At 39.0% G+C, this 24,119-nt stretch overlaps 2 protein-coding genes across 5 annotated transcripts in view; both read right to left on the bottom strand.

The window, feature by feature from the left end:
* Positions 1–4,352: 4,352 nt before the first annotated feature.
* On the bottom strand, positions 4,353–15,191 carry AIM2 (absent in melanoma 2; the record flags this gene model as incomplete). Its single annotated transcript, XM_082372627.1, is given in 8 exon segments — positions 4,353–4,920; positions 4,923–5,032; positions 5,034–5,083; positions 5,087–5,146; positions 5,150–5,297; positions 7,273–7,342; positions 7,345–7,435; positions 15,147–15,191. Coding segments are annotated over 8 exon segments (705 nt in total). The 3' UTR covers positions 4,353–4,789.
* Positions 15,192–20,232: 5,041 nt separating this feature from the next.
* Positions 20,233–24,119, bottom strand: part of LOC309635076 (interferon-activable protein 203-like) — a 52,158-nt gene continuing 48,271 nt past the window's right edge. For all 4 annotated transcript variants that reach the window (XM_082405891.1, XM_082405889.1, XM_082405890.1 and 1 more), the window contains one exon: positions 20,233–20,546. In XM_082405891.1, the coding sequence (XP_082262017.1) occupies positions 20,484–20,546 (63 nt within the window). In that variant the 3' untranslated portion in view covers positions 20,233–20,483. The remainder of the gene's footprint in view (positions 20,547–24,119) is intronic.

The following is a 24,119-nucleotide window of genomic DNA, read 5'->3' as shown; positions in this document are numbered from 1 at the left end:
GAAACTAACACACCATTGTAAAGCAATTATACTTCAAAAAAGATGTTTAAAAAAAAAGACTCATTTGATATCAACAGTGTACATTATGTAAAACTTGGAATCTCAAGGAAACTAAACATTCCGCTGCCTTTTTGTTTACATAAGTTCACCTAGCAAATGCTCTTCCTTCACCATGAAGATAGACAGTAGCTCAGTTCCAGTCAGTGTCTGGCTAATTTTGACTCAGTCAAAATAGAAGGAAACCTGGATATAGGCTATGGACTCTGTCCTGTTACATCATGAGATAAACTTGCAGTGAGTGTGAACACGGCCATCTGTTTTGGAAGGCCTCAGCTTGGGCGTTAGCCCTATAGAGCACCAATTCTGGTGGAGCATCAACCTGTTCATTCTTGACCAGAGTTATAGTCTGTAAAGATCACACCCAAAGTATAAATTCAAATATTGCTTGGGGCTTAGGTGTCCCTATCTGATTTGCAGGCCACAGACTATTTGCTTTTAAGCAACAAACCAATGAATTAGACTCCTAGGGAGGCATGCCTATAGGAAAAAACATGATGCTTATTATGTTTTCCAAATTATAAAAGTTATAGATGCAAAATATGGCATGGAGATAGTATAGAAAAGTATAAAAAAGAAGGTGAAAAGCACCCCTAACACCCCATTCCTAAGAATTAATAGCTAGTATATATGTTGCTGTATTTCAAACATATATATATATTTATATATATATACTTAAAAAATATATATATTTTTTCTGTACTTAGATCTTAGCTCCATAAACATCAATATTAATGACATCCAGGTTTTTAGAAGAACAGCTCTAATCAGGTTTCCATATATGATTCAGGATTGAATGGTTGTTCCTTGCTTTTCCTGGCCTTGATGACCTTGAAGAAGAAAGAGGTGAAGATAAACAATGAGATGACCCTGATTATACATTTCTCCCTTCACTCACACTGTGTCACCTTGCTATGGGCTGCATCCTTTTTTCTCTTCCCGTCTGAGGGGCTCTTCTTCCACTCTCACCTATCTTCTTTAGTGAATTCCTGTCTTTTGAGTCACCACCCCCAATTCTTGGTTGGGACCCTGAAATGAGATATGCACTCACACCCAGCGTGAGTGCATGTGGACAGGCAGGAGTTGTTGGAGAACAAGAGAGAGGAAGGAGCAGGTGTACTCAATGCCAAAAGTTGAAGGGAAAGTTCTTACTGGGAGAAAAGGTGGAAGGAAGGGGCAAAAGTTATTCCTGGCGCCATGCTGTGAAGGAAGGATTGGGATATCTCATCGAGAGCCTGAGCATTGGCAAGATCGAAGAGCATGTGCATTTCTGAGTGCTTGGATATGTCAGCCTTTGTATTTGATCTGTTTGCATTCCAGTGCAGGCATACCTTGGAGATATTATGGGTTCAGTTCCAGACCACTGTGATAAAGTGAATATTGCAATAAAATGACACACAACTTTTTTGCTTTCCCAGTGCATATAAAAGTTATGTTTACACTATACTGTAGCCTATTAAGTGTGCAAGAGCATTAATGTACATACCTTAATCAAAAAATACATTTTGCTAAAAACAGCTGACCATGATCTATCTCTCAGCCTTCATAGAATTGAAGAGTGTTAGGGCCTTACCCTGGGAATGTTGTGGCTGGTTTGACCTTCTATCCAGACCACTAAAACTTTTTCCATATCAATAATAAGGCTATTTTGCTTTCTTATCATTCATGTGTTCACTGGGATAACATTTTTAATTTCCTTTAAAAACTTTTCTTGTGCATTCACAACTTGTCTATTTGGTGCAAGAGGCCTAGCTTTTGGCCTCTTTTTTTGCCTTCCTCACTAAGCTTAATCATGTCTAGTTTTTGATTTAACATGAGGGATATGTGACTCTTCCTTTCACTTGAACACTTAGAAGCCTCTGTAGGTTATTAATTGGCCTAATTTCAATATTCTTTTGTCTCAGGGAATAGGGAGGCCCAACAAGAGGGAGAGAGATGGGGGAATGGCCCATCAGTAGAGCAGTCAGGACACACATAACATTTATCAAAGAAATTCACCATCTTATATGGGTGTGTGGTTCATGGCTCCAAAACAATTTCAATAGTAACATCAAAGATCACAGACCTCTCAGGCTGGTGAGTGCTTGTCGGCGCTGATCTTCTGTGTGGGAATCTCTCCCACTTTGCCCTCTGCATCCTAGTTGCTGTGCTCTCCTCTGTGGCTCCAAATCTTCCCCCTCTGCTACCCCCCATCTCCACCAGTGAAAGGGCTTCCTAGTGTGTGGAAACATTTCCTCCTTCACAGCTCCCTCCCAGAGGTGCAGGTCCTGTCCCTATTCTTTTTTCTCTGTTTTTCCTTTTTTCCTTTGCCCTACCCAGGTACGTGGGGAGTTTCTTGCCTTTTGGGAAGTCTAAGGGCTTCTGCCAACGTTCAGTAGGTGTTCTGTAGGAGTTGTTCCACATGTAGATGTAGTTGTGGTGTATTTGTGGGGAGGAAGGTGATCTCCACATCTTACTTCTCCGCCATCTTGAAGACACCCCCAAGAATTTTTAACTTCATTTATTGTGTTGTTCATCATTGTTTGTTTGCTCTTTAGTTCTTCTAGGTTCTTGTTAAACGTTTCTTGTATTTTCTCCATTCTATTTCCAAGATTTTGGATCATCTTTACTATCATTACTCTGAATTCTTTTTCAGGTAGACTGCCTATTTCCTCTTCATTTGCTTGGGCTGGTGGGTTTTTACCTTACTCCTTCATCTGCTGCATATTTCTCTGGCTTCTCATTTTGCTTAACTTACTGTGTTTGGGGTCTCCTTTTCACAGGCTGCAGGTTCATAGTTCCCATTGTTTTTGGTCCCCAGTCAGTAAGTTTGGTTCAGTGACTTGTGTAGGCTTCCTGGTGGAGGGAACTGGTGCCTGTGTTCTGGTAGATGAGGCTGGATCTTGTCCTTCTGGTGGGCAGGACCACGTCCAGTGGTGTGTTTTGGGGTGTCTGTGAACTTATTATGATTTTAGGCAGTTTCTCTGCTAATGGGTGGGTTTGTGTTCCTGTCTTGCTAGTTGTTTGGCATGGGGCGTCCCGCACTGGAGCTTGCTGGTCATTGGGTGGAGCTGGGTCTTAGAGTTGAGACGGTGATCCCTGGGAGAGCTCTTGCCAATTGATATTACGTGTGGTCAGGAGGTCTCTGGTGCTCCAATGTCCTGAACTTGGCTCTCCCACCTCAGAGGCTCAGGCCTGACACCAGGCCAGAGCAGCAAGGCCCTGTCAGCCACATGACTCAGAAGAAAAGGGAGAAAAAAAGAAAGAAAAAATAATAACTTAAGAAAAGTAAAAAAATAAAATAAAATAAAATAAAATGTGGTAAAAGAAAATTATTAAAATAAAAAATATAAATGTAATAAAAAAAAAGAAGAGAGCAACCAAACCAATAAACAAATCCACCAATGATAAGAAGCACTAAAAACTATACTAAGATAAACATAAAAATCAGAAACAAGTCAGTCACAGACAGCAAACCCCAAGTCTACAGTTGCTCCCAAAATCCACCACCTCAATTTTGGGTTGATTCGTTGTCTATTCAGGTATTCCACAGATTAAGGGTACCTCAAGTTGATTGTGGGGATTTAAGCCGCTGCTCCTGAGACTGCACAGAGAGATTTCCCTTTCTCTTCTTTGTTCACACAGCTCCTGGTGTTCAGCTTTTGTTTTGGTCCCACCTCTGCATGTAGGTTGCCCTCAGGCTCTGTTCCCACCCAGACAGGATGGGGTTAAAGCAGCGGCTGATTAGGGGTCTCTGGCTCACTCATGCATGGGGGAGTAGTTATAATTGGAATGCGGGGCAAGCCTGCAGTGGCACAGGTCAGTGTGACGTTGCAACAGCCTGAGGCACACTGTGTGTTCTCCCCGGGAAGTTGTCCCTGGATTATGGGACCCTGGCAGTGGCAGGCTGCACAGGCTCCTGGGGGGTGTGGATAGTGACCTGTGCTTGCACACAGGATTCTTGGTGGCTGCAACAGCAGCATTAGCGTTTCATGCCCGTCTCTGCTGTCTGTGCTGATAGTTGCAGCTCATGCCCATCTCTGTAGCTTGTTTAGGTGGTGCTCTGCCTTCTGTGGGAAAACAGGGAAGGAATCCTCTCACCTCACACACCCGAAAACAATGGTCTCTTGCCTCTTAGGCAGCTCCAGACATTTTCCCAGACTCCCTCCCGGCTAGCTGTGGCACAGTAGCCCCCTTCAGGCTGTGTTCATGCAGCCAACCCCAGTCCTCTCCCTGGAGTCTGACCTCCGAAGCCCGAGCCTCAGCTCCCAGCCCCCGCCCTCCCTGGCAGGTGAGCAGACAAGCCTCTCAGGCTGGTGAGTGCTGCTTGACACCGATCCTCTGTGTGGGAATCTCTCCACTTTGCCCTCTGCACCCCTGTTGCTGTGTTCTCCTCGGTGGCTCTGAAGCTTCCCCCCAGGAATCCACCCCCCATATCCACTAGTGAAGGGGCTTCCTAGTGTGTGGAAACTTTTCCTCCTTCACATCTCCCTCTCAGAGGTGCGGGTCCCATCCCTATTCTTTTGTCTCTGTTTTTTTTATTTTTCTTTTGCCCTACCCAGGTATGTGGGGATTTTCTTGTCTTTTGGGAAGTCTGAGCTCTTCTGCCAGCATTCAGTAGGTGTTCTGTAGGAGCTGTTCCACATGCACATGTATTTTTGATGTATTTGTGGGGAGGAAGGTGATCTCCATGTCTTACTCCTCTGCCATCTTGAAAGTCCACTCTATGAAAATATTTTGAAATGAATAATTTCTAAAGTCTCTCCAAGCTTATAGAGGAGAATAAACGATTCCTCTTAATCAACATAAAATTATATATAATTACCTTCTGGACTACAAACAGCCTATTCACAATTGTTTTATGTGGCTGAGTTTGAAGCTTACGATCTTTGGGGTTTCACCAGGTTTTCCGATAATGTGCTGTGGGACACTGATCTGTTGGTCAGATTCGACATCACACACAAGGGAGGCACTATTTGCTTCCAGGAAACAACTGCCAATAATATTTTGATATCATAATTTTTTTTGGAGTGAAGTTATCCTTCAGCTATTTATTGAAAACTTTTACGTAAAAGAACGCACTCTCCATAGCCACTGCAGTGTGAAACATCTATTGTTTTCCTTCTTGGGTCTCAAATTCAAAAGGCTTCATTGCTTTCAGCACCATGACTGTCACAGGCCTTTCTGCAATGCTCTTGCCTGATGGATTCCTGCTAGGCCACCATCTTTTTCCACTCAGGCTGAAGGCAACAGAAGAAAGATTTCAGCTTGAGTAAAGAAGGTACTATTGAGGAAACATTACTTCATTCATGATATTAAACCTCCGAAAGCCAGCCAAGGCAGATGGAGTCAAAGAAGAGATATAGAGGGGTTAGGAAGAGATATGAGATCTAGAATTATCTAGATAGACAAGAGAGTGCATAGGCAAGATTTCATGTCCTAACTTCAGATGAGACCATATTACCAGCTTTGGAGGCAGACTCCCTGAACTGCATCCTTGCTTTTCTACTGTATGTGACGAGCCCTTCAGATCTCTGACACATTGCTTACAAGGAAAAGGGGTGAATCTGGTCCTTCTATTGACTCCATTAGGACACACGATGTCCTCATTCCTCCACCCAATACTGTCCTGAATATTCATTTTACTCTGGTAAGGGAGTTCAATTATCTGCACAAACCTTCCCAAATTTTTAGAGATGCTCCTGTGCTTGATAAAATGACAGATTCAGTTAGATGTGAGTAAAGGGAGTGACCTAGGTCTGAGATCTTACAAATGAGTTAAAGAGAGAATTAAAAAGAAGAATCAATTCTACTTTTATGAATTTACCCTTAGAAATAATGAACTAGCCACTAAGGTTTATATAAAAGAATTATATCTTGTTATTTGTAATTCTAAAAAATTGAAATAATTTAAATATAAAAAAACAGGGATTTGATTAAATTAAATATGTGATAGTCAGACGAGAGAATACTATATACATATTAAAACTGTTTTAGAGGAATAGTATGATAAATTGATTCAAAAAAGGTAAAGGTCCCAAACAAAATATACAATGTGTTTCTTATTAGATAAATAAACATTAAGTCACACACACAATCACACTAGAGAGATATTTACCAATATCAAATATGGTTTTCTCTAGGTGATAAGATTATAGGTAATTATTTTCTTTGTGCTTTTCCAAATTAACAGAGATAGGAGATCGGGGTGTTGTTTTAGAAGCAAATGCTACTTTTGAAAAGCAAGTTGCTGTCCAAACTCAAAGGGGAATAGAGAAAAACAGAAACATATAAGGCCAAGTGTAGGACCTCCTAAGTGGAATCTCCAGTAGGACCTGGAGTGCAGGAAATGTCTATCCATTAGAGGACACTGATGGACCATGAAACAGACTCTATCTGAACAAATTCAGGAAAGTGTCAGCTTCACTTAGGTCTACTCCAAGATTTCTTCTCTTTGTACCATGTACCTATAGCTGGATAATGTATATTTCCATTACTGATGACTGGAAGGCACTGCTTACACCTGAATCTTGTCTCCCTGCCCAGAGAAAGTGGTTGCTCTAGACAAAAGGAAGAAAGTATGTATAATCAGTTTCCAGAGTTCATGCATCTATAAAATGATATGATACCTGCCTCACAGGGAATGACACTGCACGCTTGTGGTGAATTCTGTGTTGAGTCTCCCATATGTTGTCTGCTGCTCCTCTTTAGGAAAGGTAATCATTCTTACAGAAGCCAAGACCCTCTCCAGGGATCACTCTTGCCTGAAGAGGGCTACCTCATCTTAGTGCAGGTGCATAAAGGTCTTCCTTCCTGTATCCAAATTATGACAACTCTGAAAGGTATTCCCATCTCCTGAGCTCCCTGTGGGATTTGCTGGAGTCTTTGCTGCAATGCACTGGAGGTGAAATTTTGCCTCTTCTTCTATGTCATTCCCTTGCAGGTATTAATCCTGAGAACACTCTCACATATACTGCCTGAAAACAACTGTCTATTCCAGAGTTTTCTTCTTATAGAATCCACCCTGTAACAATGTGTTAAGATGCCCAGAACCTGGCAGAGATTAGGAGCTCAGTAAGTGTTTAATCTGATGAATCTCAAGCAATTTCCCTTTTTGTTACCCAGACATACCTTTCATATTATAGCCTTGCTCTCTTTACTTGCATGCTGTGCGATAAAGAACAGGGGGCTCCAATGTGGGATGTGACAAAGAGAGTGACTGCAGGATGCTCTTACAAGGACTGAGGCCCCTGCACTTGCCCATCACGCCTAATATGAGGAGAGACTTCCAGTGGGGCATGTTCATGACATCATTTCTGGGAGCTGCAGAAACAACAGGAATCACTTCAGCTTGACTTCTCTCTTTCACTAGCTTTGCTCCTTTTTTCCATTTGTATTTCTTATCAATGGGTTAAAAGTAAATAAATACACATTAACCCAGAAGAGATAAACATAGGTAGCTGAGAAAAATGTAGATATTTCCTCTCGGGAATACAAGAAAATTATCTTGAGTCAACACTTGCGCTGGGATCACACACACCTGCAGCTGCTTCAGCATATTGTAGCAGTAGGTAAATACTTTCAGAGATATAGGTACAGGAATATAATGATACATAAAGACATTCTGCCTCTGACATAGATGTTGTCAGACCAAATCCAGGAGAATATATTGACCAGAAATCTACTGTAAGAAATAACAATGGAAAATTTTCAGGCTAGGAGAAAGAAATGTCGCACAGAAACAGGAACTTACAGAAATAATGAAGAACACTTTAAAAGGCAAATACATGGGGCTTCCCTGGTCGCACAGTGGTTAAGAATCCACCTGCCAATGCAGGGGACATGGGTTCGAGCCCTAGTCCGGGAAGATCCCAAATGCCGTGGAGCAACTAAGCCCGTGCGCCACGACTACTGAGCCTGCGCTCTAGAGCCCGCGAGCCACAACTACTGAAGCCCGTGCACCTAGAGGCTGTGCTCCGCAACAAGAGAAGCCACCGCAGTGAGAAGCCCACGCACCACAACGAAGGGTGGCCCCCGCTTGCCACAACTAGAGAAAGCCGGCGCGCAGCAATGAAGACTCAATGCAGCTAAAAATAGAAAAAATAAATAAATTTATTTTTAAAAAAAAAGGCAAATACATGGGTAAATATGAAGAGTATTGACAGTTTAATACCACAACAATGATGAGGACAGTGATGGTGATAATGATGACACTGTATGTGATTACAATATGTAGAGGTAAAATATATAACAATAATAATCATAATATTAGCACAAAAGATGGGGGGGAGCGCATAAGTTAACTTTTACTGCATAATAAACCACCCCAAAGCTCAGTGGCTTAAAAAAACAAACATTACTATCTCTTATAATTCTGTAGATTTTCTGAGCAGTTCTTCCAATCTTGGCTGGCTCAGTGAAGCTGAATGAGCAGATGACTTCTCATACACACACGTCTGGGACTTCAGCTGAGATACTGGGAAGACTGTGATAACTGGGGCTTCACCCCTTGTGGTGTCTCATCACCTAAATGCTAAGCAAGGTTTGTTCACAGTAGGGCAGAATGGTTCCCAGAAACAAGAGAAGGCAAGCTCCAATGTACACACGGTTTTCACATCTGTTCTTCATGTTTCCTAATGCCCCATTGGCTAAAGCAAGTCACATGCCTACACCCAGATTCAGAGGTTAAGATATGGAATCTTCACCTCCTGATGAGTATCTGCATGATCACAATGCAAGGTGTGATAGCGTGTTTAAAGCTTACCACAGCATCAATTCATCCAATTCCCCAAAAGGTACCATTAAGAGTGTGAAAACCAAGCCGCAAAGTGAGAGAATAGATACATTTCCATTTATTGACTGAGATAGTAGTGTACCCAGGGGGTTCACTTTTTGATACTTTATGTGTATATATAAAACAAAGTACTGGTATCCAGAATATAAATAACTCTCATCCACACATGTTTAAAAGGTGGACAAACCACCAGATAAGTAGGCAAAAAAAAAATGTATTGTCGCTTTGCTAAATAAGATATACAAATGGTCAATAACCATATAAACATAAACAGCGCTCAACCTCAAAAGTTATCAGAGAAATGCATATTAAAATACTCTTTAAAAAATGGCAAATATTTTTTAAGTAAATAAGATTTTTTTTAAAAAAACTGTGAACTAAGTAGAATTCTCAAATTGCTACACCACTTCAGAAAATAGTTGGGGACTGTTTGCTAAAATTCAATATATACTAGCCTTACTATCCAGTAATTGCATTCACAGGTGTACAGCCAAGAGAAAGATTCACACATACACAATATTATATATATACTTATATAATTGCATACATATGCATATATATAAATGAAAAGATGTGCTTAATGTTCATAATATTTATAACGAACCTAAGTGATCATAGCAGCACTATTCATAATGGCCCCAAATAACAATCAACAGTAGACTCTCTCTCTCATATATATGTATAAAACTATATATATATTTATATGTATAAAACTAAAACATGAAATGTTATACAGAAATTAAAATGAACAAACTACTGCTACAAACTACATCATGGATGACATTATACTAATGTCATTTGAAAAAAGAAAGACACAAAATAACTTGCATTGTAAAATTCCTTTTATATTCAAAAACAGGCAAAACTAGTCTATGGTGTTAGAATTCAAGATAATGGCTATCTGTGAGTGTGAGTCTTAGAGGGAGTACAAAAGGGACTTCAGGGGTGCTAATAAAATTTACTGACCAAGATGGTATATCATCTTGCATTTACTTTTTGATAATTTATTGAGCTGTATTCTTAAGATCTGTGTACCTTCTATATTTGTGATATAATATGGTAAAAAGTAGTATATATATACACATATATACCAAAATGTATATATATATATATATTTACATGTATAAAGTGTATATATATATTTATATATAAATGTATATTTCACCTGGTAACTTAAATTATTTGAATAAAACTAAAGTATCCTCCCTGACAATGCCTATTCACTAACTTTTCATTTCCAATCTATCACCAAATCTTAATACTTCTCAAATCTCTCTAAATTCAGTATATTTTCCTCCATTTCCATTTTATAAGCAAATCAAAGTTACTATTATCTCTTCCAGACCTATGGTAATAGTTGTTCTCCCCAAAGTCAAACTGGCTACTCATTTTTTCCCAAATAGTATCCAGAAGTTTCACTATAAAATGAAATCTAGTAACACTCTATGGCCCCAAACCTTTAGATCAATCACATCTGATAAAAACAAAGAAATCTAATCATGTTCCACAGGACTTACATTGTCTTCTCTCAAAGGGCATCATACCACCCTTCAGAGGTTCCCTGTACTTCAGCCACACTGGTTTTCTTTCAAGCCCTCCAGCAAGTCAAACTCCTGCCACAGGCCTTTTTCACACTGTGTTTCCTCTGACTGAAGATACTTTTCATTCCTGTTCATTTTCAGAGTTTAGCACAAAAGTCACTTCTCAAGAGAAGCCTCAGCTTACCAACTCCCACTCTAACTCCCGGCTGTTGTTAGGTTTCTTTGACACATGCTCTGCAAAGACCACTGTCCTTTCAGTTGGAACTCTTACCTCAGCTTATTAATTCATTAATTTGTGGTCAAGAAAAAGGTCTACCGCTCTCATTAGAATGTAAGCTCTGTAAAACTTGGATTTGTTTTTAACTCCCTGTTTTATCACCAGAACCTAAAAGAGTTCCTGTCACCTATTAGATAACTCAAGGGATATTTACTGAATGGGTAAGTGGATGGATGGGTGGATGACATGCTGGCCCCTCACCAGTGACACCACAGTGCAGCTGTATCATCTGCCTTGGGTGCCCTAGGTCTATGGCCAAGTTATATTTCTTCATGAAAAGCCAACTTCTAGCCTTGGTTTTTAAAATACCATGTCTCAAGATGTCCTTTTCCAATTATTTGGTGGGCGGCTGGGGGGGTTGCAGTGGAGGGAACAGCATTCTCTGGGTTTTTTTTTTTTTTTTGTATTTAAGTATAATTTACAATGTTGTGTTAGTTTCAAGCATACAGCAAAGTGATTCAGTTTTATTTTTTTTTCAGATTCTTTTTCCATTATAGGTTATTACAAGATATTGAGTATAGTTCCCTCTGCTCTGCTCTGCTCTATGGCACGTGAGGAGAGGTTGTGAGAAGAACCTTATACAGCAGTCTGTGTGCACACATGCCTGGTTATGCAGAAAGAACCTTCAACAAAGGATGGAAGATGAACCCTACAGGAAACAAAACAAAAACTGGTTTCCTACCAGAATAGTTAAGGGTGGCATGGAGCACAAATAAATTTGCTACGTACAAAGTAGAACTAAGAATACTCCAGGATGGAATTTTTAAATAAAATAGGAACCTAACTGACTTCTTATACGGAGTACAGAGCTACCAGCTACCAGTCATTCATAACTTTCCAACCAGATTCTCTTAGTGAAATCTTGTCCCATACTGGATCATTTTTACCTAGTCAGGATAGTAAAATTCTAGGATCATTACAACAGCAAAAGGAGGAAAGACTGCGGTAGGGGAAATTTGGTGCTATCCTGGACAGAGAGGAATGAATTCTTCAGTTTAGAGAAAAATCAAAAGACATTCCTAAATATCTTCAGCCTATGTTCACCAACACTTCTAGATTCCTGGCTCACCCTCAGAAAAATCACAAAGCTTTGGGTTACTTGGGGCAATTATGTGTAGTTACTGCCACCTTGAGGCCATCTCTAAAACCTACATCTTCTAACTTCGCTGAGCAGAGGAAAATACAATGCAAGACGCAATCAGTCCCTTCTGTAAAGTGCCTTAGAAACTAGATAACAATTTATATCAGTGTAGCATCATGTGCTTATATCATCATTTACATTAATCATTTACATAATTTACATTTATCTCCTCAGTGCATATTCTCTACCTGGGCTTTCTAAGCCCGGAATAGGGCAGATGAAAGCCAGAATAAATCACAGTTGTCAACTCACATGTCTCCTTATGGAATGATTTCAAAAGGAAGAATGGTTGAGAAGGCTTGTTAAAATCTAAGTTTTACGTCAGAATATATTCAAGGTAAGTAACTTGGAAACTTCTATCCCAAAGAAAATAATCCAACTTTCTATTGTACCATTATACCAGCTAACCTAGATTCTAAGAAAGAAGTAAAACATGGTATAGTACAGGGAAATTTAAAGTAATTCAGTTTGTGTAAACTTGTAAGCTGATACCAAATCAATCATGGAGTTTATCTGAATACATTTCTGCTATTAGTTATTTTAAACCATATTTTCACTGGTGAATACAATAATAATTGACACCACGGTTGTATTTTTATTCTGGATATATCAATCCATTTTGAAACTACAAAATTACACAATCCCTAAATAACTGTCATAACACTAAGAAGCAATAACGTGTCATATTTCAAACCCCTGGAGGAGTTATATCCCTGTTCCCAAAGTCATCCTGTTCTTTACTTTGTTAATTGGTGATCCCAAGACTAGAGTCCCAGAGTGAAGTGCTTACATCAGTGTTTGGCTTTATAAGCCTGAGAAGCAGTCTATTTGTCATGGCTGGGGAACAAGACTGGCCAATTAGTTAAGCATTTCCTCCAATAACTTTCTACCACTTGCGTGTCAATAATTCCTTTTTTTTTTTCCTTCTGACACTCATGAGGTGATGGCTTAACCAATTTAAGAATACAGGAACATTTATTTAGGTGCTTAAGAGCTTCTTTCCTTGGGCCAAAATTCTTAAGCCCCAATACGAAACTAAAAGGAAAGAAAATTCTGAATCCAAACACCACTACTCCAGTACTTTTAAATTATTTCCCTCATCTCAGTAAGTCAATATATATCAAGTAAAAAAAAATACTATGAAATTTATGTTCTAATTCATTTTGCCCCCTTTGCTGAGTAAATCTTAGTAAATTATATATTTTAGTAACGGGACAGTCTCAAAATTAGACATTAGGGTGGAGAGTTCAATGTTTTCAACAGTAAAGCATCTCATCACCAATTTTAGTGTAAAGTAATATCTGAGAAAATCTTGAGAGTAAAAAGAGGAAATCCTGAAATAAAGCAGAGTAAAGGAATTCTTGTTCTAGCAAGTATCATCAGAGAAACCCTCCTGGAGGATGGTCTGTCTCAGACGAAATGATCAAATAGGGGATGAAAATAGCAGAAAAGGCAGAGAGGTTGGAAAGTATGCCTTGTCCACTATTGTAAGGGTCAGAGAACAATAGCTATGATGAACCAGGAACTGCATCCATTCATATACTTTCCCTGTGCCGTGCTATGCAGATGAGATTAATGGCACCAGTTCTAGGTGTGTACAGTAGGACAGAACTGAGCTACATCACCCCTGATGTTTTCATAGAGGTTCAGTCTCCTTTCCTGCTCCAGCACTGAGTCTCATCTTTATTCTACTTAAAATGGGGAGATCATCACAGAGCCACTGATGCCTTTTCTGCCACCAGAATTATCCAAGGTTTACGGTATTAGTTTGGGAAAAAGAAAAAGTAAAAGAAAATAAATTTGAGATTCAGATTGCAGAATGGGAGAGAAGAAAGACTATATGGGAGAAGCATTCGAGTTGGAAAGAAAAGAATTCCACCTTATAATTTAACTAAATTCCCACTTGGTGCAAGTGTTCCAACTTCCCTCTCATGCCTAACCTTTCTAACCCTAGCCCTCCTCAGATATACTTTTCACCCTAAATTTTGCACATAATTGCTTGTCACTGCATTTTGGTTTTTGCTTTCTGAATTCTTAATCTATCTTATTTCCTAACCACCATAATGTTCTACTCCTGATTTTCAATTAAAATTTATTTTCCAGAAATATCCACTTGCTCTCTCCTGGCAGTTCATTCATTTCACCATGTTCTGGACCCTGGCTAGACAGTTTCCACACTTTATCTCCTAACCAGCCTATAAGCACAGGTGATATTAAGAAATATTTAGCAAACTGCATGGCACAAGGATTGACCAACTAGAACAAGTGTCCACTGTAAATGGCCAGTATAGTCATACAAGACAATGATCACTTCACTGACCTTATCTTCCACAGTTTTCTCCTTCATTCCACTCCAGTCACACTGGCCTCCTCAGAGTTCCTCAAGCTTCCAGGAACACTCATATTTCAAAGACATTTGTAACTGTTGGGTTTTTGTCTGCCTAAAAGACCTTTTTCTAGGTGTATTTGGTTTGTACTTATCACTTTCTATTCTATATGTTTTAGTCATTTTATTCATGTCTCTACCCACTAGAATGTACACTCCATAATGGTAAAGATCTTTTTCTATTTTGTTTCCTGTTTTATTTCCAGCATATGGAAGGGTGACTGGCACAGAGCCTGGGCTCAGTGATTATTTTTGTATAAATTAATTTACTAATTTAATCTACAGAACAGTGCCCTGATATAGATAATTTTATTATCTCCATCTTACAAAAAGGGAAATTGCAAATCAGAGAGACTGTATAATTTGTCCAAGAATACACAGACAGTCAGTGGCAGAGCCTGGATTAATCTCCATCTATTTGATTACAAAAGTCATGCTCTTTCTACTGTGCCATGCTGCCTTTAAGGAGAAAATGGTTCATGGTTGGTGTCCGGTCCAACGCAGATGTAGATGTGTGGATTTTGTGCCCTCTTAAGTTCCCTTCTGGCCAAAGAATTGTACTCCCCATGATGGATCTAAATCGCTCTCAACATGGCTTATATTTTTATGTTTGGATCTTGAGTTTCCAGGATATATACTAGGGCCTTAAGGAATTGCAAAATGGAAACAACAGTGTGGAAGAGGAGGGATTGGAGTTTAGGGAGGTTGATCCACAGGCACTCACCAACAATTAAAGGTAAAAGAGAGAGAGAAAAAGGCAATTATCTCAAGTTTCTAGTTTGGAAAATTGGGTGGTAAGCAAAAATAAGAAAGGAGGAATTCATTTACCATAGATGGAAAGGTATGCATGGGAGAAGTTTTGATATGTCTTTAGGACTTTAGAATTTTAAGGCCGAGATATCTGAGTATCCAACTGGTTCATGGCCCAACTCATGTGCTTTCCCATGTAATGTGCTCCTCAGTTTGATTACCTGTCCTATATCCCTGGTTATGAATTTTCCTGTTTTCCGCATCATGTCGTTAGCTCTGATTTAGCTTCATAACAACTTGGCTGAAATAAAGTGGCTTAAAATTCTGAGCAATGCAGACTGAAGTAGAGGGGAGAGCAAGGTGAGAAGAGTGGAGATGAAGCTGGGGTGCTGACTCAGTAGGAGGGCTTATTCTGCTGGAGGCATCAGCATTCCATGGAACTACATCCAAAGAGACAAGGCAAAACAGAGATTAGCTCAGGATATATCAGTAACTGGAACAATCCAATGTGGCAGGAAGGTTCTGTAATTTAAACCAGCGGTCCCCAACCTTTTTGGCACCAGGGACCAGTTTCATGGAAGACAATTTTTCCACGCGCGCGGGTGGGAGATAGTTTCAGGATGATTCAAGCACATTACATTTATTATTCCGCGGCTGATCTGACGGGAGGCGGAACTCAGGCAGTCATGAGAGCGATGGGGAGTGGCTGTAAATACAGATGAAGCTTCACTTGCTTACCTGCTGCTCACTTCCTGCTGTGCAGCTGGGTTCCTAACAGGCCAGGGACGGCGACGGGTCCCTAGCCCAGGGGTTGGGGACCCCTGATTTAAACCTTATGGGAGCCCCATAAAATAATATGAAACTCAAAGAAGTCCAGGCAACTGAGGCTTATATACCATCCTGAGCTAAGCAGAAGTGGGTAGGGGTCTGGGGCTTCAAAAGGGAGGAAGAAAATTCACAGGAAGATAAGAAGAACAGATGTTTGGTAAATAGATGTTTGCCCTACCATGCAGATAAGTCTTTCTGATGTAAAAAGCTACCTTTGGTAATAGCTCTCTTTCTGGTAGAGGCCCCCTATCTAAATTCTTTTAGGTAGGTTTAGGGAGATGTAAAAAGGTTTTCCTGAGTCTGCTGGTTCTTAATTGCCTTTAGCTCAAAATCCACATGTCAAAGTGCCATATTTGGGGGAGACATTGTGCTCCTCCTCATTCCTAACTCTTATTTAGACTCTTCAGTAGGTCTTGCATCATTTTCTCATGTGTCTCTTGGATTTGTTGCTTTAAGAGATTGCCCTCCAACTCTGGGATTTCTTTCCCCTGCCTATTCTGACTACTGGCCCTACCAATTATTGGCACACACGGCCACCCTAGCCTCCTAAGGGAAGGGAGCTTGGGACTGGAAAGATGGATGTAAGAGGCAATAGGATTTAAGAAAAACATAACTATCTTTTCTACTTGAAGTTGCTAACATCTACTAGCTGTATACGTGCCAGATTCAACCTGTAATTTTTCCCTTATATCTCTTTCTGGAGGCTGTTGCTGGCACTTCTGATGTCTGATTGATGTGGCATTCCTTAATCAGATTACTAAAAGTTGGGTGTTGATTTTATTTTTGCAGAAAGCAGAACAGAAGTATCATATATTATATGACCTAAATGACAACACATGAAGGATGGAAGTATTGGTGTTTGGTAAAGAGAACAAAATCCAGTGTAAAGAAGGGGATAAACTTCAACTTACATTCTTCAAGCTGTCAAAAGCTGGAGAAAAACTACAGCTGAAACCTGAAGTTCATAGTTTCATTAAGGTGAGAACTTCACGGAGGAAAGTCAACTCTCCAAAAGGATAATGTTTTGTGTTTGCTCTCGGCAAACTGGACAGGTGCTATTGAAGAGGATATGGTGTGGAAGACCCTGATATTTAGTACACTTACAGCTCACAGAGCTTAGGAGCTTCCTTTTAGGAAATCCACATCCCGGACACACAGTTAAGAGGACATGGACTTCATAAGGCAGAGACACATGCTGTGGTACCCACACAACCCTACAAACTGTTGAACACTTAGTGTTCAACACTAAGTCTAATGCAGGCGGATTGCCCAAAGTTGGACAAATTATTCTGAGAGATGTATATAAAAGTAGACACAGACCAGGTATAACTTGAGGACACATTTCTCAAAGTCAATTCCTTGCACCTAACATAGTCCAGGGAAATTGAGTCAGGATAAACCCCTACTGCTGACTTTTCATCTCTCCCTCATACCAGTACATCTTGCTGCCACTACTCGGTCCTCTTCCCCATTTCTTAGCATTGTTTGCACTGGCTGCTGTCTCCCTTTTTAAGAGTGGGGTGGAGACTTGAGACACTGGCATACGTGCCCTTGTTAAGTAGGAATGTATATCTCAAGCCAGATTTAACTTCAGGAGAGTGATTCAAGAGTGAACAATGTACTGGGAGGAAGGGAAGAAGATAATTTTATGAGAAGAAAAGAAAGATGCACTTCAGGAGGACAGTGGAAGCATTGAAGGGGTAATTGATCAACTTCATCTCAGACTATATATATTTTTTCTCCATCCAGGTTATTAAGGTCAAAAATTGAAATGAAATGGATCAATTCAGATCAACTGGTCTAAACAGCATTTAACTGAAGAATACCTAATACAGACAGCCTCTTCAATCAGATTGTGAGTTACCGGAGAGCAGCAGTACACAGGTTCCTTCCCAAACCCAGGTTAGTCAGAATGGGATAATTCCTGGATAAACAATTCCAAAATCTCAACATCTTATCACAATAGAAATGTATTTCTCATTCATTGCAGCCCACAGCTAGGACAGGGCTCTGCTCTATGTAAATATTCAGGGATATTATGTTGTTCAATATCTGTTGAATGAATAAAATGATTAATGGAAAATATGCACTATACGTAGTTACACAAGTTAATATAGATGAGTAAAAATAACCAAATTCACAGGAAATCAAATATCAAAGATTTATAGCATGAAAAGATTGTCAACCTCACTGATAATCTGAAAAATGAAGTTAATATAAAATTTACTTTTTTCTTATGTTTAAGTGTACTAGAAGACCACTGAGGTTCCAAAAGAGGGGTTGGCAAAATTTTTCTGTAAAGCACCAAATAGTATATATTTTAAACTATGCGGGCCCTAGAGTCTCTGTTACGAATGCTTAACCTTGCACTGGCTACAAAAGGAGCCATAGACAATCCATAGATGAATGAGAAGGTTTGTGTTCCAATAAAACTGTATGGTGGACATTGAAATTTGAATTTGATATAATTTTCATGTGTCACATTCTTCTTTTGATTTTTTCCCCAAGCATTAAAAAAATCTACATAAGAAAATTTTGTGATAATTTAAACTTCACCAAAATGAACATGTCTTTTCAAAAGTTACCTTTAAATCATGAAAAGGCAAGACATAGACTGAGACATAATATTTGCTAGTCACATAGCCACTAAAGACCCTGTACCCAGAATTTATAAAGGATTCTCAAAACTCAGTATTATGCAAACAAACAGCTGAATTTTTAAGATGGGCAAAAAAAAAAAAAAAAAAAATACATAGGTGGCAAATAAGGACATAAAAAGATGCTCAACCTAATTTATCTTTAGGGAAATGCAAATTAAAACTACAGTGAGATACCACTATGCACCAATTAGAATGACTAAAATTTAAAAAGATTGACCATACCAGGGGCTGATGAAGATGAGGAGGAATTAGAACCGTCATACAATGGTGGCAGGAATGTTAAGTGGTACACTACTTGGCAAAAAAGTTGGATAGTTTCTTTGTTTTTTAAAATTAACATGCACCTACAATGCTAAACTCTGAGGTGGATGCAGAGCAACTGATATTCTCACACATTGCTCAGGGGAATGAAAAATGCTACAGCCACCTTAGAAAACAGTTTGGCAATTTCTTATATATTTGAAATACATTTACCATATGAACCAACAGTCTCACCCCGAGATTTTTATTCATTGAAATGATAACACAGGGTCACACAAAAATCTGCATGGGAATATTTGCAGCAGTTTTATTTGTAAATATGTCAAAGTGTCAACAATCCAATTGTTCCTCACTTGGGAAATGGATAAACAAACTTTGGTGGGTCCACACATTGAATTCTATGCAGCAATAAACAGGAATAAACTGATACACACAACTAGGTGGATGAATCCTAAACATACTATACTAAGTGAAAGAAGTCAGACTCAAAATGCTACGTACATTTTAACTTCCATTTTAGGAAACTCTGGAAAAGGGAAAAGTTTAAGTTAAGAAACTATATCAGTGGTTGCCAGGAGCTTGAATTGGAGGAAGCGTTGACAATAAAGTGGCAGGAAGGAAATTCTTGTTATGATGGAACTGTTCTAATCATTAGGAACATGATCTTATCTTCTGTTCCTTATTTTTCTTACTAGGAGAGTAAAAAGAAGAACACTATCAACCCTCTAGAGCTAATATAAGATTAAATGACAAAATAATTGCAAAACACCAGATACCAAATACGTGATCAAGAAATACACTGTAAGGAAACTATATTCAATATCCTGTAATAAACCATAATGGAAAAGAATACAAAAAAGAATACATTCATATGTATAGCTGAATCAGTTTGCTGTACAGCAGAAATTAACACACATTATAAATCAACTCTACTTCAATAAAATACATGTAAAAAAATACATTGTAAATTTCAGTGTTAGCTATCTACTTTCCGCCATTGTACTCCAAACTAAATTAATTATTCGTCAGTGTTTGCCTAATGCAAGTCTTTGCCTGGAGCAACTTCCTCATAGGATCCACACATGTGAGAACCAGGCAGTATAGCTGGAGAGCTACTTACCTGTTAGTACCTGAATAAGTAAGTGGAACCAGTTATTTCACATCAGACAGGGCTAGAATTACTTCCAACATACACTAGTGACTTCATGCAAATCATCAGAAGCTGCCTTATTTGGTATACAAATTACCCAATTATGGCCCCTCCAGGAGATCAATTCTGAAAAGATATCATTGTTTTGGACTAAAGCAACTCCACCCTAGGATAGGGGTTGGCAATTGAAGCACAGACTGGATTTCAGCTGCTCTGCCTTCTTCTTGGGTTTCTTTGAGCAGGGCACAGCTTGTTCAACCTGTTCATTCTTGACCAGAGTTATAGTCTGTAAAGATCACAACCAAAGTATAAATCCAAATATTGCTTGGGTCTTAAGTGTCCCTATCTGATTTGCAGCCCACAGACGATTTGCTTTCAAGCAATGAACTAGACTCCTACGAAGGCATGTCTTTAGGAAAAATCATGTTTATTATGTTTTCCAAATTATAAAAGTTATAGATGCAAAATTAGGCATTGAGATGGTACAGAAAAGTATTAAAAAAATGAAAAACACCCCATTCCTAAGAATTAATGGCTACTATATATATTGTGGTATTTCAACCATATGTATACATATATACTTTTTTTTCTGTACTTAGATCTTAGCTCCATAAACATCAATATTAATGATATCCAGGTTTTTAGAAGAACAGCTCTAATCAGGTTTCCAAATATGATTCAGGATTGAATGGTTGTTCCTTGCTTTTCCTGGCCTTGGTGACCTTGAAGAAGAAAGAGATAAGATAAACAATGAGATGACCCTGATTATACATTTCTCCCTTCACTCACACTGTGTCACATTGCTATGGGCTGCATCCTTTTTTCTCTTCCCGTCTGAGGGGCTCTTCTCCCACTCTCACCTATATTCTTTAGTGAATTCTTGTCTTTTGAGTCACCACCCCCAATTCTTGGTTGGGACCCTGAAATGAGATATGCATTCACACCCAGCTTGAGTGCATGTGGACAGGCAGAAGTTGTTGGAGAACAAGAGAGAGGAAGGAGCAGGTGTACTCAATGCCAAGAGTTGAAGGGAAAGTTCTTACTGGAAAGAAAGGTGGAAAGAAGGGGCAAAAGTTATTCCTGGCTCCATGTTGTGAATGAAGGATTGGGATATCTCATTGAGAGACTGAATAATGGCAAGATCAAAGAGCATGTGCATGTTGGTGGGAATGTAAATTGGTACACTATGGAGAACAGTATGGAGGTTCCTTAAAAAACTAAAAATAGAACTACCATACGGCCCAGCAATCCCACTACTGGGCATATACCCTGAGAAAACCATAATTCAAAAAGAGACATGTACCACAATGTTCATTGCAGCTCTGTTTACAATAGCCAGGACATGGAAGCAACCTAAGTGTCCATCAACAGATGAATGGATAAAGAAGATGTGGCACATATATACAATGGAATATTACTCAGCCATTAAAAGAAATGAAACTGAGTCATTTGTAGTGAGATGGATGGACCTGGAGACTGTCATACAGAGTGAAGTAAGTCAGAAAGAGAAAAACAAATACCGTATGCTAACACATATATATGGAATCTTAAAAAAAAAAAAAAAAAGGTTCTGAAGAACCTAGGGGCAGGACAGGAATAAAGACGCAGACATAGAGAATGGACTTGAGGACATGGGGAGGGGGAAGAGTAAGCTGGGAAGAAGTGAGAGAATGGCATGGACTTATATATACTACCAAATGTAAAATAGATAGCTAGTGGGAAGAAGCCGCATAGCACAGGGAGATCAGCTCGGTGCTTTGTGACCACCTAGAAGGGTGGGATAGGGATGGTGGGAGGGAGACACAAGAGGGAGGAGATATGGGGTCATATGTATATGTATAGCTGATTCACTTTGTTATAAAGCAGAAACTAACACACCGTTGTAAAGCAATTATACTCCAATAAAGATGTTTTAAAAAAAAGGGGGATCATCAGAGTAGCTACTTCATAGGGTTATTCTGAAAATTAAATGAGAAGATCTATGTAAGATATTTAGCACATGTCCAAAATTATCCATATCATCCACTCAAGCAAGCTCTGTTCCACATTGACTATCTTCAGTAATAAGCAAATTTGACATTAGCTGATTCCACATGTTTTGTGCGATGATTGGGTCCTATGGGATTAACTGCAATTAATTACTCCAAGTTTGATGTCCTTTTTCCTACGTAGGCATCTATACACAGACTAGAAATCCAGAGAGCGCCAAAATCACCATCATGATGAACGGCAGGGAGTAAAATTATAGTTTGAGAGTTTTTTACAACCTCAGTCACAAAAGAGATTTTGGGGAGAACACTCAATCGTAAAGACATTTTTTATATCTACTATTTCACTTAAATGTCAGATTAGAGAATAGGCTTTAATTAAAGTTTGTAATAAGTAAAAAAAAAAAAAAGAGCATGTGCATTTCTGAGTGCCTGATATGTCAGCCTTTGTATTTGATCTGTTTGCATTCCAGTGCAGGCATACCTTGAAGATATTGTGGGTTCAGTTCCAGACCACTGTGATAAAGCGAATATTGCAATAAAATGGCACACAATTTATTTGTTTCCTCAGTGCATAGAAAACTTATGTTTATACTATATTATAGTCTATTAATGCAATAGCATTAATTAATGTATTAATTAATGTATTAATGTACATACCTGAATCAAAAATACTTTATTGCTAAAAAGACATTAACCATCATCTGAATCTTCAGTGAGTCTTAATCTTTTTTTTATGGAGGAGGATCTTGCCTGGATATGGATGGCTGCCGACTGATGAAGGTGATGGTTGCTGAAGGTTGGCATGGTGGTAGCAATTTCTTAAATAAGACAATGATGAAGTCTGCTGGATTGATTGACTCTTCCTTTCATGGAAAATCTCTCTATAGCATGCATTGCTGTTTGATAGTGTAGGGGAACAAAGTTTGCCACACCAAAATATGTCTTTCTGGCATGAGGATTAGTTTATGTTGATTATTTTTAAGAAACAGAAGAGTCTGTAAGTCTTTCTTTTCACCTCCCCTTTAGCTGCATAAAGAATTTAGATAAAGGGGCTGTTCCCAGAATAAAGACCTCATCAGAGGTATCTGCAAAGAATATGAGCTAGGTGTAGTGGAGGAAAACTTGGCAGGGCCCAGAGATCAGAGTCCATTCTGTGTCCCATCCTCTCTGCATGCCCAGAAAACATTTGTTTACCAAAATATTTGTTTTTCCATCTTCATGTGAATTGTCTTTCTCCCCAGTGGAAGTCCCAAACAACTACCCCCAACATCCTCTTTTGTCATTAACTGAAGATGGTATTTAAGGTAAGGGTTTCAGCCATCTTGGTGAGTTACTCACTTTTTCTGGGTCTCTCCCATGTATACATGCTATTAAACTTTTGTTTGCTTTACTTCTGTTAATCTGTCTCCTGTCAATTTAATTCTTAGACCAGCTGAAGAATCCAGGAGGGTAGAAGAATTTTTTTTTCCTCACCGACAATAGCATTTTACACACAGTAGAACTTCTTTCAGTATTGGAACCAAACTTCTCAAACCCTGCCACAGCTATATCAACTAAGTTTGTGTAATATTCTAAATCCTTTGTTGTCATTTCAACAGTATTCACAGCAGCATCATCAGGAGCAGATTCCATCTTAAGAAGCCATTTTTTTTTGCTCACCCATAAGAAGCAACACATTATACGTTGAAGTTTCATCATGAGATTGCAGCAATTCAGTAACATCTTCAGGCTCCACTTCTAATTCTAGTTCATTTGCTATATCTACCATATCTACAGTTACTTCCTCCACTGAAGTCATGAACCTTTCAAAATCATCCATGAGGGTTGGAATCAAACTTCCTTCAAATTTCCTTCAAACTCTCATTCATGTTGGTATGTTGACCTCTTCCCATGAAATAGGAATGTTCTTAATGACATCTAGAATGGTGAATCCTTTCCAGAAGGTTTTTATTTGACTTTGCCCTGATCCATCAGAAGAATCATATCTATTGCAGCTATAGCCTTGTGAAATATATTTCTTAAATAATAATCCCTGGGCTGCAGAATGGATCTTGTGTTAGCATGATAACAACAGTAATCTCGTTGTACGTCTCCATCAGTGCTCTTAGGTGATCAGGTGCATTGTCAATGAGCAGTAATATTTTAAAAGGAATCTTTTTTTTTTTTTTTTTTTTTCTGAGCAGTAGGTCTCAACAGTGGGCTTAAAATATTCAGTAAACCATGTTGTAAACAGATGCACTGTCATCCAGGCTTTATTGTGCCATTTACAAGAGCAGAGGCAGAGTAGATTTAGCAATCTTAAAG

The sequence above is a fragment of the Balaenoptera borealis genome, assembly GCF_965194805.1.
Source record: "Balaenoptera borealis genome assembly, chromosome: 1".
In the NCBI taxonomy this organism is placed as follows: domain Eukaryota; kingdom Metazoa; phylum Chordata; class Mammalia; order Artiodactyla; family Balaenopteridae; genus Balaenoptera; species Balaenoptera borealis.
This window is presented reverse-complemented; position numbering and strand designations above follow the sequence as displayed.